The following is a 19,014-nucleotide window of genomic DNA, read 5'->3' as shown; positions in this document are numbered from 1 at the left end:
TTTGACAGTTTATTTCTTACAACCTCGTCCGAGAACACAATGTGGGTCAGCTCTGTGTCAAACCGTCTTTCCTCAAATGCAGGAAGATTGTTTGTATCCTCTTTTGTAAACACCGCCTATATTATTCTACTAAAGAGGGGTCAAGGTGATTCACCATAATTACAACAAATACCAGAAATAACTGGCAACCTTAAAGATACTAGGAATGCAGGCCTACCAACATAATGAAGAAATCACAATTAGTGATTGGAAATATTTGTCCTTTGTGACACTTTTTGTATCAATGAGAAAAGAGGACAATACTTTTTTGGGAGAGTATACATAAGTATCAACCCTCATGTCAGTCAAATTAGCTGTGTCCTGCTGTACTACACACATTAGTATTGGTCCCTGTAATCTCTTTTGATCAATATTTCAGCTGCATAACATTCAAACTCACCGCGCTAAGGGAATATCTACGTTTTCTAGTGGGGAGTGTCACAGAAAAAGGTACATTTGGAAGGGGTAATTTGTATGCTGTATGTAGTTTTATACGAATTATACCAGTGTCTGTGCATAATCTTAAGTATGTACATATAGATAGTATTAAGGGAGAACTCAAGGTATCCATATGATGATTGGGAGAACTCAATTGGTACGGACGCGTGCACTATTGTGAGTAAGTGTAACCGTGTCGGAAGGTTATGATGGTAGTTACGTCTGTGTACGATTAGTAAACAGCTGCCTCAGGTATCAGGAAAATATATGAAAACAATGATCTGAGAAAAGGACAAATGTATCAAACATGTGAAATGCTGGGGGTTGACCCATGAACTATACTCCAAGGAAAATATCTCGGTGTGAGCTTAATACACATCTTTACCCCATGTGACGATTAGCCACGAACAGTGTAATGATTCAAGAATTTTGTGAAAGTGTTAAACAATTGCAAAGTGTGGGGGAAGGGTTCATATATCGGGAATAAAGTGAAGTGGATATACCCAAGCCAAGAACCAAGGCCTTTCTTTGCTCTGGCACCTAAATTGCCTGAGGCTACAGTTTTGCGGTAATGAGAGGCAAGGTAATTTACCGGAACCTGATAAACCAGACACGTATGTAATTTAGAATTAAGGTATGTAACTATAAGGCATAAAGTCACAATATCTAAGAAAGTGTATGTGTGGGGGCCAGAATAAAGACCTGGTGATTTAAAAGCATTGGCACCTTAGGTCTGGTTGGTGGGAAAAGCTGACAGTCGCCCTCATTGCCTCCCAGAATCTTACATGAGCAGGTCAATGCCAAGCTGGTGTTATGTCAAGAGCACTTAAAGAGGCATATCTAGATTTTTATATACATTGCACGGTAAGGCAGATGGAACAGCACAAGAAGCTCCTACAGGGCTTGAAGCAGAGGAGGGAGGAGTCGAGGAGGAACGGCAACAGGTGTATTTACTTTTACTTTTATCCTCTTCGCCACTGATCGGCTTGTTAGCCGCTTGGGCGATCGGTCACGTCTCTTTTCATTTATATTCTTCACCAAAAGATCGGCTCGCTAGCCGCCCGGGCGATCGGTCACGTCTCTGTCACGCACTGTTGGCAAATACTGGGCATGCACCGGCTCCTGAATGTACCTGAACCCGCTCCAGTGTTGGTCAAGTCTTCTCTTGAAAGAGCTCACACTCGGTGCCGTCACAACACTCTCTGGTAGATTGTTCCAAGAGTTTACAACCCTCACTCCGAAAAAGTTTGCCCTCACGGTTTTCTGGACTTGCGGCTTCTTCAATCTTGAGCTGTGACCCCTTGTGGGGCGAGCGTCCGCCAGCTCCAAGTAAGGACACTCAACTGAGTAGTGCCCCTGAGATGCTTATAAACCTCAACTAGGTCCCCCCTTGCCCGTCTGTAGTATAAGCTAGGCAAGTTCAGGCGCTCCAATCTCTCAGGGTAGCTGAGGTGCCGAAGTGCAGGCACCAGTTTGGTGGCCCTCCTTTGAACATTTTCAACCAACTGACAGTCCCTAGCATATCTCGGGGACCAGATGGGGTGACAGTACTCCAGATGGGGAAGCACTTCACTCCTGAAGATCGTCACGAGGGACGGACCGTCTAGATATCTGAACGACCTTCTTATAAGACCCAATAATTTATTTGCCTGATTTACCTTCTTCTCACAATGGCCCGAGAACTTCAGCTCATTGTCAACATACACACCTAGGTCCTTCTCACACACAGTCTCAACTAGTACATTTTCTTCATCCCGTTGGGACATATGATACGCCTCCTTACCGTTGGTACGCCCCAGGTGCATCCTCTTACACTTCGTGACATTGAATCTCAGCAGCCATTCCTTCGACCATTCCTGGAGCCCAAAGAGGTCCTTCTGCAGCTCTTCACAGTCCCGAAATAACTTGCCATCATCGGCAAACATTTGCATGGAGGAGTGTACAACGTCAGGCATGTCATTTATGAAACAAACAAACAACAGCGGGCCCAATACACTACCCTGCGGTACCCCACTTGTTACAGGTACAGATGACGATTTTGTGCCATTAATCACCACACATTGCTTGCGGTCATGTAGAAAGTCTTCTATCCACGCTAGGACATTTCCCCGAATTCCGTACCCTTCCAGTTTGATTTTCAGCCTTTCGTGGGGTACACTGTCGAAAGCCTTGGCAAAATCTAGGTAAATATTGTCGAGATTACCACCCCGTTCTAGAATATGGGTCCAAATATCCAATACCTTGAGCAATTGTGTCAAGCAAGAGCGCCCCGGCATAAAACCGTGTTGGCAATCTTTTACAAGGTTGTTTCGTAGTAGATGTTCCATCGCGGCATCTCTGATAATACTCTCAAGTACTTTACATATTATGCTGGTCAGGCTCACCGGTCTATAGTTGTTCGTGGAGTGACTATCGCCCTTCTTGAAGATAGGACTCACATAAGCCACTTTCCATTCACTGGGGACCATTTGTTCATCCAGGCATTTACAAAACATAATCTTCAGGGGCTCTGCAAGCTCGTTGCACAGCTCTCTTAGCACTCTAGGATGCACCATGTCAGGTCCGGGACTCTTATGGACCTTTAGCCTGGACAGTTTATTTCGAATACCCTCTTCTGTGAACACAATGTGGGTCAGTGCTGTGTCGAACCGTCTGTCCTCAAACGCAGGAAGGTTAGTTGCATCCTCTCTTGTGAACACCGAGGAAAAGAAGCTGTTCAATGCCTCAGCTTTATCCTGGTCAGAATCTGCGTAACTACCATCTTCAAGCCTCAGGTCTGATACTCCTACTCGCGTTTTCAATTTCGACTTTGCATAGCGGTAAAACGCCTTTGGGTTTGACTTGACCTCGCGTGCAACCAGCCTTTGGAACTCCTTTTCAGCCCTCCTACACTCTATCTTTGCTTGGTTTCTGGCTCTTGCATACATCCTCCTGTCTTGCTCATCGTTTGACCCAACCCACGTCTTGAATTTCTGGGTTTTCTTCTTAATTTTGTCGACCGCCGCATGGTTCATGTGTAGGAATCCCCTCGTGTAATTAGAAGCACTGGGTTTGGTCTTGGGTATATATTTATCGATCAAATGGGTCATTTTACTAGTTATGATATTCAGCGTAGTGTCTGCGTTCTTGTACCTTAATAAGTCAGGCCAGTTGATACCCCTCATCTCCTCCCTCATCCCATTGTAATTTCCCTTGTAATATTTGCACCTTGGCCTGGCCTTATCTTGAACTAGGTAACAGTTAAATCTGAATGACAACACTGTATGGTGACTGGTGCCAACATTTCTCTTTTGTTATGATGAGGCTTGTTTCAGTAGCAGGATTATCTGCTGAGTATCGATTCAGACACTCCGACGAGCAGTAAGTCCCCTCCCTGTAATTTAATTTTACACCACTTGGACTCTTCAAAAACATCCTTTCTCTGTACCCTCGCCTGGCTGGCTCTAAGGTCTTGCCTAGCGTAGATAACCACACCCCTCCTGCAGGATTCTTGAGTTAGGTTCGTAAATGAGTCATATCCAGTAATACTGAACTCACATTCCTCTGGGTCGATTCTCCTGTTCTCGTACAACAGTTCTACAACTCCTACAATATCTGGTTGGGTTATATCCAGGAGGAGGGTAGTGGAAACAAGAGCACCAGCACAGAGCCAGAGGGCAGTGGTACACCCTCCACCCACTCTACCTCCCAACCAGGAGGAGGCGAGCGCCGTGTATACAATGACATTTCTAGCCACACCCTGCAAAATACAGTGTATTTAGCAAAAGCTGCAACTGCTGAAAATGGAGGGGGCCAGAGTTACTACCAAGAGCAGAGACGTTACCGAGAACAAATTCCGGCTTGAATGTCATGTACACTAATACTGACGTGTTCCTTGATAAGAGAGATGAGTTTGAAACACTACTGAAGGTGCACCAACCCAATATAGTGGGTGTTGTAGAACTGTTGAACAAGAACAGGAGAATCGATCCAGAGGAATGCGAGTTCAGTATTGACGGATACGACTTATTTATGAACCTTTTTCAAGAAACTTGCAAGAGGGGCAAGACCCTAGAGCCAGCCAGGTGAGGGTACATGGAGAGGATATTTTTGAAGAATCCAAGTGATGTAAAATTAAATTAAATGGAGGAGACCTACTTATTGTCGGGTGTATCTACAGATCCCCAAACTGTAGCTTCCCAAACCAAAGGAACTTAAGAGCCTTAATAGACAATGAAGTGATGCTCAACCCTAACCACTTCCTTATCATGAGGGACATTAACTATGGCAACATCGACTGGAGAAACAAGTTCACACCAAATTACTTAAATAATCCCACTACTTTTTTGTAGAAACTCTGAGAGATCATTTTTTGTTCCAACATGTTAAAGACCCGACACATTACAGCGGGGAGTAAACACCTAAGCTACTGGACCCCATCATAACAAACGAGGAGGGTATGGTGGCCAAACTGGAGCATCTAGCCCCAGTTGACCCCAGCCACCATGTAATGTTGTCTTTCACATTTAACTGTTACCTAGTTCATGACAAAACCAGGCCAAGGTACAAATACTACAAGGGAAATTACGACGGGATGGGGGAGGAGATGAGGGGTATCCACGGGCCTGACTCACAAAGGTATAAGAACGCAGACACTACGCTGAATACCATAGTTAGTAAAGTGAACCATTTGATCAATAAATATATAACCAAGACCAAACCCAGTGCTTCTAGGAATACAAGGAGACCCCTACACATGAACCATGTGGCAGCCAACAAAGTTAAGAAGAAAACCCAGAAATTCAAAGCGTGAATTAGGTCAAACGATGAGCAAGACAGGAGGATGTATGCAAGAGCCAGGAACAGTCAGAGTGTAGAAAGGCTGAAAAGGAGTTCCAGATGGTGGTTGCAAGCGAGGTCACGTCAAACCAAAACGCATTTTACCGCTATGCAAAGTTGAAATTAAAAATGCGAGTAGGAGTATCAGACCTGAGACTTGAAGATGGTAGTTATGCAGATTCTGGCCAGGAAAAAGCTGAGGCATTGAACAGCTTCTTTTCCTCGGTGTTCACAAGAGAGGATGCAATTAACCTACCTGCGATTGAGGACAGGCGGTTCGACACAGCACTGACCCACATTGTGTTTACAGAAGAGGTTATAAGAAATAAACTGTCAAAGCTAAAGGTTCATAAGAGTCCCGGCCCTGACATGGTGCATCCCAGAGTGCTAACAGAGCTGTGCAACAAGCTTGCCGAGCCTCTGAAGATCCTGTTCTGTAAATGCCTGGATGAGCAAAAGGTCCCCAGTGATTGGAAATTGCTTATGTGAGTCCTATCTTCAGGAAGGGCGATCGTCACTCCACAAACAGCTATAGACTGGTGAGCCTGACCAGCATAGTATGTAAATTACTTGAGAGCATTATAAGAGATGCCATGATGGAACATCTACTACAAAACAACCATTTAAAGGATTGCCAACACGGTTTATGCCAGGGAGCTCCTGCTTATCACAATTACTCAAGGTACAGGATATTTGGACACATATTCTGGAACAGGGTGGTAATATCGACAATATATATCTAGATTTTGCCAAGGCTTTCGACAGCGTACCCCATGAAAGGCTGAAAATTAAACTGGAAGGGTAAGGGATTCGGGGAAATATCCTAGCATGGATCAAAGACTTTCTACATGATCGCAAGCAGTGTGTGGTGATCAATGGCACGAAATCATTATGTGTACCCGTAACAAGCGGGTTACCAAAGGGCCATGTATTGGGTCCATTGTTGTTTGTTTGCTTATAAATAACATGCCTGGCGCTGTACATTCCTCCATACAAATGTTTGTGGATGATGCCAAGTTATTTTGGGAAATTAAGAACCAAGCAGACTGTGAAGAGCTGCAGAAGGATCTCTGTGAACTCCAAGAAGGGTCAAAGAAATGGCTGCTAAGACTCAATGTCATGAAGTGTAAGAGTAGGCACCTGGGACATACCAACAGTAAGGAGGCATATCATACTGTATGTCCCAACGGGACGAAGAAACTACATTAATTAGAGACTGAATGTGAAAAGGACCTCGGTGTGTATGCTGAACAATGAGCTGAAGTTCTCGGGCCATTGCGAGAAGAAGGTAAATCGGGCAAATAAATTATTGGGTCTTATAAGAAGGTCGTTCAGATGTCTAGACGGTCCACCCCTCGTAACTATCTTCAAGAGTGAAGTGCTTCCCCATCTGGGGTACTGTCACCCCGTCTAGTCTCCGAGATATGCTAGGGACTGTCAGTTGGTTGAAAATGTTCAAAGGAGGGCCACCAGACAGGTCCGACTAATTACCCAAATGTAGCCAAATATAGCCGGAATGAAGTCAAATAATGGTCCTAGATGAATAAATCGGACTGCCAATCACTTCTCGACTAGTATTTGGTGTCACAAAGTCACAAAAAATTGGTAAACTTAATTTAATCTGAGTTAATAGATCGAGTGCATGTACCTAACCTAACCTAACCTCGACTAGTATTTGGTGTCACGAAGTCACAAAAAATTGGTAAACTTAATTTAATCTGAGTTAATAGATCAAGTGCATGTACCTAACCTAACCTAACCTAACCTAACCTAACCTAACCTAACCTAACCTAACCTAACCTAATCTAACCTAACCTAACCTAATACAACACAACTCAGATTAAATTAAGTTTACCAATTTTTTTTACTTTATGACACCAAATAACAATCGAGAAGTGATTCACAGCCCGAATTACGCTTGTACGACCATCATTTGACTTCATTGCGGCTACATTTGGCTACATTTGGGTAATTCCTCGCTCCCTCGGTACATGCACGCGATCTATTAACTCAGATTAAAGTAAGTTTTCCAATTTTTTGTGACTTTCTGACACCAAATACTAGTCAAGAAGTGATTGGCAGTCCGATTTATTCATCTACGACCATTATTTGACTTCATTCCGGCTATATTTGGCTACATTTGGGTAATTAGTCGGACACCCACCAGATTGGTGCCTGCACTTCGGCACCTCAGCTACCCTGAGAGATTGGAGCGCCTGAACTTGCCTAGCTTATACTACAGACGGGCAAGGGGTGACCTAATTGAGGTGTATAAGCATCTCAAAGGGCACTACTCAGTCGAGTGTCCTTACTTGGAGCTGGCAGACACTCGCCCCACAAGGGGTCACAGCTCACGATTGAAGAAGCCGCAAGTCCAGAAAACAGTGAGAACAAACTTTTTCGGGACGAGAGTTGTGAACTCTTGGAACAATCTACCAAAAAGTGTTGTGACGGCACCGAGTGTGAGCTCTTTCAAGACAAGACTTGACCAACACTGGAGCAGGTTCGGGTACATTCAGGAGCCAGTGCATGCCCAGTACTTGCCAACAGGCATAATTTGGTTTTATAATGTTAGTAACTTGGGTGTTTTGATAATTTTGTCCCAAGCAGCAGTTATTTTGTCAAATTTAGTTAAATTTTCTTGAATATATATATATATATATATATATATATATATATATATATATATATATATATATATATATATATATATATATATATATATATATATATAAGATTATTCTAGAATGTATTGCATCATTTGTTTTATGATTTGCTTCTTATTGTAAGCCTCGATCAGAGTAGAATTTACTAGAGCTTTCCAGCCCTGTCTGGGTTGTGCTAGGCGTAGTATATATTCAAAGTGATAAGTCCAGCTGTGAGCCACTACCCTGTTAACAGTTTTGTGAAAAATTAGTGACTATTAGAGGAGACAACAGTGCACAAATGTGTTTCTGCTGGTGGAAACCTACCTGCTTGTTGTTTGTCTGTACTCTGATAACAATCGTCGTGGTAATTCGATAACACTTGTGAGATTTCTACTGCTTCTGTACATACGACCTTGGCCATTGTTAACCAGTGGTGGAAGCTGGGTAGGCGGTGAAAGGAGGGTCGTAACTATACAAAGGCCCATCAGGCCAGTAAGCACAGTGTTTACATCTCAGTGATTCCCAGAATCTTATACGAGCAAGTGCGTGAGGGTTAGTACCTTGGATACAGACAAGTGAGGTCGGAGGGAATGCTTGGCCCAGCAACCGCTGTTGTACTTTGGGGACCCCACCTGGTGTTGTGGATAATGCCTGAGACCGCTATGCAACTTCACCTAAGGATCTCTGGACATGTCACTCTTTCAGCATTCTGGATTGGAAGATATGTTGGTGCTACTTGAGTTACTGACGCTACTTTTAGCGACGTAATGATACCTGACGCAGAACCAGTCCTGGTATGAATGTCTGCGAAGGATCTCATCTACCTAACAGGAGTAGAGGATGAGATGGGTACCTGCTGTGTGTACCTTGGTGCCAAGAATGAGCTACAGGTCCTTTATGTATTGTGTTTATTATGGAATGTTCCTTATTCAGGTGATATTGAGTATTTTGGTGATATTGGGGAAGGCGTGACCTAGGTAAGGAGGTCAATTATTTTGTATGGAGAGAAGTATTGGGGAGGTCGAGTATTTTAGTGGTGCAGTGACCTTAATAATTGCTTGGGGAAGGTCAACTATGTATTTTTGTATTGTGACTGAATGCAATATTTTTAATAAGTAAAATAAATTAGTTACGGATACTGGTTGGTGTTTCACCCTTCCTTCCACTCTCAACTTGATTAATGAAAAACAACAACTCACAGTGCCTTGACTGCTTACCAGCTACCTAAAGAACACTACACATACTGTCTCGCGGTCTGGTGGCAGCGACCCTAAGTTAAGAAGTAAGTTAAGTAAAACCAAGTATTAAGTGATCACAATAAAGGGCAGTACAGTATACTTGAAAATGTCTTAGGGCCTGCCCGCAACATAAAACAATAGCGTTGTTTCAGAGCTGCATCACAAGTAATTACTGTAGACAGAAGAATATCGATGTCTACACTAAGCAAACTTATGAAGACGATATAAGTATGTCCTCTGAGGGGAATTCTACATTAAGACGCATGAGTGAGACCTTGAACACCCGAGGCGCAGCACTCCAGGAGCTTCCTTCTTGTGGCGGTGGATACTCACACCACCAACAAAGACCGATCAATTTTATAAGCTGCGTACGAATTCATTAAGTACGGATACCGGGTATAATACATACGTAATCTACAAAAGATTTTTTTTTAGAAAGTAGTTGCAGTTCCATTCCCCATCACTAGGGAATGTAGGGCTCCATAATTGCTTTTCCCTCATCGGGCAGGACGCATAATTTTTTTATTGAAGGACATTCTGAAATCGGATGTCCGAAGATCAAACATGGTTGCCTTCAATGCCACGCCCAACCTAATTTAACATCTAAAGGCCCAGCGTCATTGACTTTATTAGTCAGACGCAGTGAGGTAAGTGTAGCAGGAGCAATGACGATGTTAACCTTTAGTCACAGGCTGAGTCAGTCCATGTGAGATCAATGTGTTGACTGTTTCCCGTGGTGTGACAGGTTGTAGTGGATTTCTCCCCTACAAACGCTGTTTGTCGCTGCGTAGCCGACCCCGCGAATTCCCCAGTGTATGCCTCGTGGTCTGGGTCAACCAGCGCCGCCATACATCACGGAGGTCAACTACTAAGCCACGCCTACCCCCCGCTATTTAAGACCTGACCTCGTGGTGATCTCTCTTTTTTTCTACCTACACCAACCAGCAAGCAACACCTCCCCCTCCGCTCCCGCCGGCGAGCATGGCGACCAACAAGCTGTCTTCCTCTGAGCACCCTCACCAACCAGCTCTCTACATCACGCTTGTAACCATGCTGCCACTTACCCAGCACCAAGCTGCATTGTTCCAATACAACATGGACAGAGAGCACATTGTGAGTTTCCTTTCTCCATCCCATCCTGAGTGTGAACCCAAACATCCCATACCCCACAAGGTCATCTGAGGTGGGGATCTGTCACTGAGGCTCTCGGTCGGTCCCATATCACTGATTGTAGCTATTTGACAAGAGCGTGTGGGCGCATCTCGTTAAGTTGTGACGGCATGAGTTTGAGGTTTCAAGACCACACTTGACCAGCACTGGAGCAGGTTCAGATGTATTCAGGAGCCAGTGCATGCTCAATACTTGCCAAGTCGCAACAGTGCGTAGCAGATACGTGACCGACCGCCCAAGCGGCTAACGAGCCGATCAGTGGTGAAGAGGATAAAGGTAAAAGTATCTCACCGCAGTTGTCCAATAAATATCAGCGTCAGTCTCATAAAAGATTATTTTCTAAGCATTTCACGGCTATTCCATGGGGCTCTTGATAATTCAGTGAGATTTTTATATTATTCCCAGAACCCCAGACCTCAAAAAACCGTAGATCATACTATAATGGGAAAAGGGGAATAAAATGATGTATCCGTCCTCGCCCTAAACATTCAACATAAAATTCACCATTTACAATAACTTAGGCACCTTCCTACCCGGTCCACCCAGCTGGAAAAGGTTACGTCAACGTGCACATAACTAAGTACACGTCACCCTAGCGATGATTCCCACGTCTCTTTGCAAATACCGTCGTTCGCCATCAGTGTATGTTTAATTTATGTTGCTTTAATGATGCAGATAACCAACTTCACACGGGAATATTTTCCACCGGAATTTTTTTTAATTACATAACGTTGATGCTTTCTAATAAGATCTTATGCATTTTACTTTAAATTTCCATGTATTTGAAAAAAAAATCCGAATTATAACAACTAAGTGACTTACTAGGTGCATGACGCTGGAGTGACGCAGGCGAAGGAATAGCAGAGCGTTTCCACTGGGGGTCGGTGCCTAACTGGTCACTTCCTAGCCACCTACCTCACAACTCGCACTTGTGTGACTTCTCCGACTTGTAAACTCTCTTCCCACCTTCATTATTTGTTTATTTTCATATATATGATTCTTCCATTGCTTCACTCTTGACAGGTGAATTTTATTAACGAAAATACTGTACAACATCCATCGAATCCTCAGGAACCTTACCGTGATGATAGGTTTCTGCACAAGTCGCATTGAAAACCACCAGTAGGCCTACAATCCCTTATTTTATCTGGACGCGATATATATAACTTTATTCGGTCTCACTCTATTTCAATTATTTTTCCGAGTGCCTATTCTAATTTCTTTGCTAAATTTGTATCTGCCGCTTCAGTGTACAGTATATTGATTTTTTCTCACCAATGCCTTTCTACTTAAAATTTTATGATTCGTTTGTTTCATGTCTCTTGATTTGAACGAATTGTTAGTCCATCGACCTCCCCCCCCCCCCTTTTTTTTTTTTTAGATTTTTGGAGACCATGTTTTTGGGGTTGTCTGAGCCATGTCTTTTCAATATCTGCTTGTCCCCAAGATACTGTACTGTATATTCCTCCGGAATAAGAAGTAGGCCTACAGTATGTTATGTAAGAGCAACATGACGTTCAAATCTTCGCAACCTGACAGCTGAAACCAATGAGGCAATAAAGATCTGTTTTGATCTATTTCACTAAAATAAAAAAATATATAATGTTTTACATATCACAGTTATTATTTACCTTTTAGCATAGCAGAAAATGCAATGTAAAGAAAAGTATTTCATATCGACAATAAAGTTATGGCTTTATACAGAGTTGAGACTGGAGAAATAAATGTACACAATGTAGTTGTCATCTGCTCTCAGGTTCCAATAACACGGTGTGGTTGATACCCGTTGTAATGAAACAGTTTGCCAGTACCAAAGACTTATTATCGTCTTTGGCCAGTACCTAATTAGGCTTTATTCCTCTTTTTTGCTGTCCTACAGCAATACAATAGTATCTGAAACAAAAGGATATAACAAAATGAGATTATAAAATACTGAAACATAGAAGGAACATTTAGGCAAGTGAAAAATGATAGTACAGTCAAGCTAGGATTCCATTCACGCGTTAGCGTTAGTGCCAAAAATAGATCACATTGAAATGTACACAGTTGTTTCCATTGGCACGGTAGTGGTAGTATTATGCGTTTGCAGTACATGCCAATCACTCCCCGAAGCGATTGAAAATGCAAACGTGTGAATGAAATCCTAGCTTAATACTTTATCCATATAGCTATGCAAAAACTAAAACCATTACATCCCTTAGACTTACATTATTACATAAGAACAATACAGAGGTAAACCACAAGTCCATATTAAATTCTTACCTCTTGACTGAAAGAATCAGGGAACAGTCATAAGAACATATGAAGGAAACTATAGCGGGCCTATTGGCCCATACTGGGCATTCCCATTTACACCCAACCCCTATTGCTCATATATCCATCCAACCCATGTTGAAGCTATCCAGCGTATTCGAGTTTTAATGATATTCGGTAACTTGTCCCACTCTTCCACTACTCTTTTCCAAACCAATGTTTACCTATTTCGCGCCTAAATCTGAATTTGTCTAATTTAAAACCATTGTTACGAGTTCGCTCCTGGTTGGATAGTTTTGAGTACCTTTATAATGTCCCCTTTGTTCAGCCCCGACTTCCATTTATACACCTCTATCATATCGCCCCACTCTTCGTCTCTCGAGGGAGTGCAGATTAAGATGCTTTAACCTGTCTCTGTACTCAAGGTTCCTAATGCCTGGGATTAGCCTTGTCATTCTCCTCTGAATTCATCAAAGCAAACAGGCTTTCTGCGGCTGCTATCAGACCTACATAGAGTATATGGCTCATTATGAGGATCGTTTATTTCCATACAGTGAATCACTTATAAATTTTTAAGGCGTTCTCTCGGAAATAGTATCAGCATCACGTTCACTATACAGTCAACCCTCGCTTTACGCGGTCCCACTTTACGCGGTCCCACTTTACGCGTTTCCATGTTTACGCGGTACCCTGCCGAAACCGGAATGCTCACTTTCCGCGGTGTGTGTACCCTTTTACGCGGAGAGCGGCGCAAGCAGGGTGCGCACAAGGTCGCCCAGTCATCAAAACATTACCGAGTTCTTCACCCGCCACCCACCACAGCCGACCCAAGTCAGTGATAGTGATAATGATAGTGAGGATATGGACTTTGAGGGGTTTGACAAAGAGGCCCTGCAAGCCTCTGTGGTGGATAGTGATACAATTGATACAAGTGATACAGGTGAGGGCCAATAATCTGCCCTCTGCCTCGGAACCAACCCCCCATCCCCATGTGCCCAGCCATCTTTTCTACTAATGTAAGTGTTAAAAAACCTAATATTATTGATATTTCTCTTAATTATTAATTGTGTGCATACCATCAATAAATTAAGAAGTTATTTTTACTACAATGTAGGTATTGTCTGAAAAAGTGGAGTTTGGGAGCCGGCCCGGTCTCTATTTCAATTAATCCCATATGTTATGTTGTTCACTTTAAGCGGGCCGCCGTGGGTTGAATTAACCGCGTAAAGTGAGGGTTTACTGTACTCATCTAGTGACAACTTTTTCTGGGATCTGAATAGCTCAACCTCATTAATCAAGGGTTCATATTTACTGCACTTGACATGTCTCCGCAGTAACACTGGACCAAATTTGGACAACCATATCGGTACAGTCAGCCCACTGGTGGTCCTATGTTGGAAGAGGAAGAGCTTCTCATGGGGAGTAGCATTGATAGCAGTACACAGTAGGGAACTGATTGAATGCAAGACATCTCCGATAATACTCTCAAGTACTTTACATATTATGCTGGTCAGGCTGACCGGTCTATAGTTATTCGTGGAGTGACGATAGCCCTTCTTGAAGATAGGACTCACATAAGCCACTTTCCATTCACTGGGGACCTTTTGTTCATCCAGGCATTTACAAAACTGGATCTTCAGGGGCTCGGCAAGCTCATTGCACAACTCACTTTGCACTCTAGGATACACCATGTCAGGGCCGGGACTCTTATGGACCTTTAGGTTTGATGGTTTATTTCTAATAGCCTCTTCTGTGAACACAATGTGGGTCTGCTGTATCGAACCGTCTGTCCTCAAACGCAGGAAGGTTAATCGCATCCTCTCGTGAACACCGAGGAAAAGAAGCTGTTCAATGCCTCAGCTTTCTCCTGATCAGAATCTGAGTAACTACCATCTTCAAGCCTCAGGTCTGATACCCCTACTCGCGTTTTCAATTTCGACTTTGCATAGCGGTAAAACGCTTTTGAGTTTGACTTGACCTCGCTTGCAACCAGCCTCTGGAACTCCTTTTCAGCCCTTCTATATTCCATCTTTGCTTGGTTTCTGGCTCTTGCATACATCCTCCTGTCCTGCTCATCATTTGACCCATCCCACGTCTTGAGTTTCTGGGTTTTCTTCTTAACTTTGTCGACCGCTGCATGGTTCATGTGTTGGGATCCCCTCGTATTCCTAGAAGCACTGGGTTTGGTCTTGGGTATAATTTATCGATCAAATGGGTCACTTTACTAGTTATGATATTCAGCGTAGTGTCTGCGTTCTTGTGCCTTAATGAGTCAGGCCAGTGGATACCCCTCATCCCTCCCCACATCCCATTGTAATTTCCCTTGTAATATTTGAACTTTGGCCTGGCCTTATCTTGAACTAGGTAACAGTTTTATCTGAACAACACCAGGTGACTGAGGCTACATTACCACCGCCAACACCAGATGACTGATGCTACATCACCACCACCAGATGACAGAGGCTACATCATCACCACCCCCAGACAACACCAAAAGATGATTGAAAAAATCCAAATAGATGCTGATATTGTTATTTGGGAGTTACTATAGTATCCAGTCTACAGAGCTGGAGTTACTGTAGTATGCAGTCTACAGAGCTGTAGCTTCTATAGTATGCAGTCTACAAAGCTGTAGCTTCTATAGTAACACCAGCTCTGTAGACCATATACTACAGTAGCTCCAGCTCTGTAGACCATATACTACAGTAGCTCCAGCTCTGTAGACCATATACTACAGTAGCTCCAGCTCTGTAGACCACATACTACAGAAGATTAATCAACCTAATTACAACCTGACCCCAGACATCTTCTGGCTTCTTGTGTTACCCTCTTAGTTCTATTATATTATGTACTATATCATAATCTAGTATCTGTACGGTAGTTCATACCGTAATGTGTACTTTATTGTATTATGGTATTGTATTACAAATATTGTCTCTTGTTTAAAGTGTAATATATTAATAAAGCCTCCAAGTGCTCAACTCTAGTATATACAGTACATATATGTATTAATACAGCCTCCAAGTGCTCAACTCTAGTATATACAGTACATATATGTATTAATACAGCCTCCAAGTGCTCAACTCTAGTATCCATAATGTATTAATAAAGCCTCCAAGTGCTCAAATCTAGTATCCATAATGTGTTGATAAAGCCTCCAAGTGCTCAACTCTAGTATCCATAATGTGTTGATAAAGCCTCCAAGTGCTCAACTCTAGTATCCATAATGTGTTGATAAAGCCTCCAAGTGCTCAACTCTAGTATCCATAATGTATTAATAAAGCCTCCAAGTGCTCAACTCTAGTACTGTATCCATAATGTATTAATACAGCCTCCAAGTGCTCAACTCTAGTATATACAGTACATATATGTATTAATACAGCCTCCAAGTGCTCAACTCTAGTATCCATAATGTATTAATAAAGCCTCCAAGTGCTCAAATCTAGTATCCATAATGTGTTGATAAAGCCTCCAAGTGCTCAACTCTAGTATCCATAATGTGTTGATAAAGCCTCCAAGTGCTCAACTCTAGTATCCATAATGTGTTGATAAAGCCTCCAAGTGCTCAACTCTAGTATCCATAATGTATTAATAAAGCCTCCAAGTGCTCAACTCTAGTACTGTATCCATAATGTATTAATACAGCCTCCAATAAAAAGGCTGCGGATGACACCTGAACTACTCGATGACATTATTGACTCAAGAGCAGGGTTCACCCTAGCCTTCAGGTGTTAAACATTCAAAGGAGAACACAGCTCGTCTACAAAACAGCAAACAAAGGTTAGATCCCTACTAAATTATATGATCACCTATCCAGAATTTATAAGCAATCCAATATCGTTAGTGTTGTAGATTCAGTGTTTTACGAACTTCGGCATTACAATCTCTAGTACACAATTGGTTATAACACATTTATAACTTGACGCACCATTACCATTATACAGCAAATCCTTCCCATAAAAGTTCATCTCTTTTTGAAGATGGTAGAATATCCTTTGCTCATTAGCCGAAGCACTACAAAGGTTCAGAGCCTACAGTATTTACTTGATTTAACGAACTAATTCAAGTCACCCATTCGTAAAATTTAAATTTCTGCTACCTAAATAGACCTTTCCGTTATGTTCGCACGATTTATCAAACTAATTTACTGATAAAATAATTTTTTTGAATGGTGGATCAAAAGCCTTCTGGTAATGTGAGTGAGGTACAGGATGAACTGCTGCTGAGTGTATTATTAATAGCTAAAATATCCCATTTGGGTTTTAAGTAAATTAATTCAATATAATAAATAGTAAATTTTACAATAAGACTATTTGCAATAACACTAATTATAAGCAATTGAAAGATATTCACTGACCAATATATCCTCTTGAACATACTCTTCCTCTACTTGGGACACATATGCAATATTAGGTATTGGTGAAGGGTGTATCCAAGGTAATATACTGTACAGGGATTACCAATTCTTGGTAACCCATTTTCCAGATGCATTTTGTAAATTTTCACACACCAATCAATAACATTTTCATTTTTTTTCCCCCTCATTTGCTAAATGTTCTTTTGCCTGTCCTTCTGCCAAGAACTTACCCTTTACAGAAATATTCATGTAATAGCAATTTTGACAGTTTACCTTGAGGTAACAGCCATTCCTAAATTCATAAATCTACTGCAGATGTTTTGGGCATTACCATTTTCTCTTGAAATAAAGACCAAGAAAAATTAAGTTCGTCATCACTTGAAATGCAGAAAGAAAGAAAAAAAAATCTGCCAACATATCCATAGTAATCAAACAGTAAACAAAATTTATTAATAAATTATTATACCAAATATTATATACAGGCATTACTGATTTACAAAAGGGCTTTGTCCCAGAAAAATGTTTAGTAATTTGATTTTTCATAAGTTGGATCATAATTTCCCATAGACACCCAATAAAAAAGTTGATATAAGTGCCTAGAAGAAGAAGCCAAGGAAAAAAAATATATTGATTTTTTGGGGGTAGACACAATAATTATTATAAGCCAATACCCGGTAATGCACATATTAAGTGAAATACATGCAGCACAGTAATAATTTTATACCTATACTATAATCCTGAGAAACCAGATGAGATTTTTAACCAAGTGAACAGTATAAAATGCAAAGTCAACATCTGTAATAAATATATTAATGTACAGTAAACCCTCAGGATAATGGACTAATTGGAGAGAACCAAGGTTGCTAAAGTTGAAAATCTGTGAAAACTGATTATCCAATACAGGTAATCCCTTGATAAGACATAACCAATTGGTTAGTAACCAGTGAGAAAGACCTAAAGGCCATGCCATGCTATAAACGTCACTTCACTGTGCTCCATTGTGGTATGACTAGCTACTACTGTACTTAACTCCTGCTTACTGTACAGTGTTTTATTTTTAGTTACAGTACAGGTCGCCCAGTTAGTATTTATAGTGTCGAACTAATGGACAACTACCCTAGTTAATGGACACCTGTCCATTATCTCGAGGGTTTGTTCGATAGGTTTAGGAACTTTAAATGTCCATACTACCAGATTCCATGATATAGTGTCTGTTATACCAAGGGTTTCCTGTAGTAATACATTGATTTCCATTCTATAATTAGAGTTACGAACTCTAAGAATATCCCTTGCTCCATCTCTATGGAGTTATTGTCATCCTAAATTCATGCCGCTTTGTTTACATGGTGTGAATGCTGATGCCAGTCAGCTGACACTACACACCCAAGCTATCTCATGCATTGCCAGCAATATCTACACTTTCAAATTCTACACTCTCTCTAACAGCTCTACACTTTTGCAGTACTGTACATAATTAGCATATAAAATTTAAGAATACAGAATAATCTTATTTTGTTTAATTTGTCACATACCATTTTACATGAGAATAATTTGGATAATCAGGCAACTGATTGACTGTGCTGGTGAAGATGAGTCTACTTGTCCCCAATGAGTTTGAGGATTAAGTTTTATGGTGATTATAGGAGATTATGACACATTGAAAGCTTATTTGTAGAATTAATAACATTGTGAGTGTTAAAGAATAATGAATTGTTAGTGAAATAAGTAAGCATAATTGTAGTATAAATCAATTGCATTACCTTTGCATATCTTCATTTTTGCCTAAGAAAATATTACAAAAATGACAAAAAGTTACATAACTGATTTTTTTTTTTTTTTGCAAATTGCCCCAACCTTCATAAATCATGGATTGCCTGTATATAGATTGTAGGATTAATACTCGAGACTAAAGCAAAAAACTCTTAGTTAAATTTCCCTTTAATGAGCGAAGATAATAGTTTTCAATAAGCATTGAAGGTAAAATTCCCATATTGCATATGTATAATTACACCTGCTTAGATACATAAATTTTTAGGAAAAGAAAATAACAAAC

The 19,014-nt window shown here is 41.3% G+C and overlaps 1 protein-coding gene across 15 annotated transcripts in view; it reads right to left on the bottom strand.

The window, feature by feature from the left end:
• The window catches only part of LOC121865480, a 48,427-nt gene extending 36,766 nt beyond the window's left edge, over positions 1-11,661 (bottom strand). For 7 of the 15 annotated variants that reach the window (XR_006088768.1, XR_006088767.1, XR_006088766.1 and 4 more), the window contains exon 1: positions 8,268-8,816. Coding sequence is in view for 1 of the 15 variants with exons in the window: in XM_042364964.1 (XP_042220898.1) it covers positions 8,268-8,428 (161 nt within the window). In the remaining 14 variants the exon portion in view is untranslated. Of the gene's footprint in view, positions 1-8,267; positions 8,817-11,173 lie in introns of those variants that run through there. The other 8 variants (XM_042364965.1, XM_042364967.1, XM_042364964.1 and 5 more) reach the window with 5 other exon arrangements.
• Positions 11,662-19,014: the final 7,353 nt, after the last annotated feature.

Source organism: Homarus americanus, unplaced genomic scaffold (genome assembly GCF_018991925.1).
Source record: "Homarus americanus isolate GMGI-L3 unplaced genomic scaffold, GMGI_Hamer_2.0 scaffold25483, whole genome shotgun sequence".
NCBI lineage: Eukaryota > Metazoa > Arthropoda > Malacostraca > Decapoda > Nephropidae > Homarus > Homarus americanus.
This window is presented reverse-complemented; position numbering and strand designations above follow the sequence as displayed.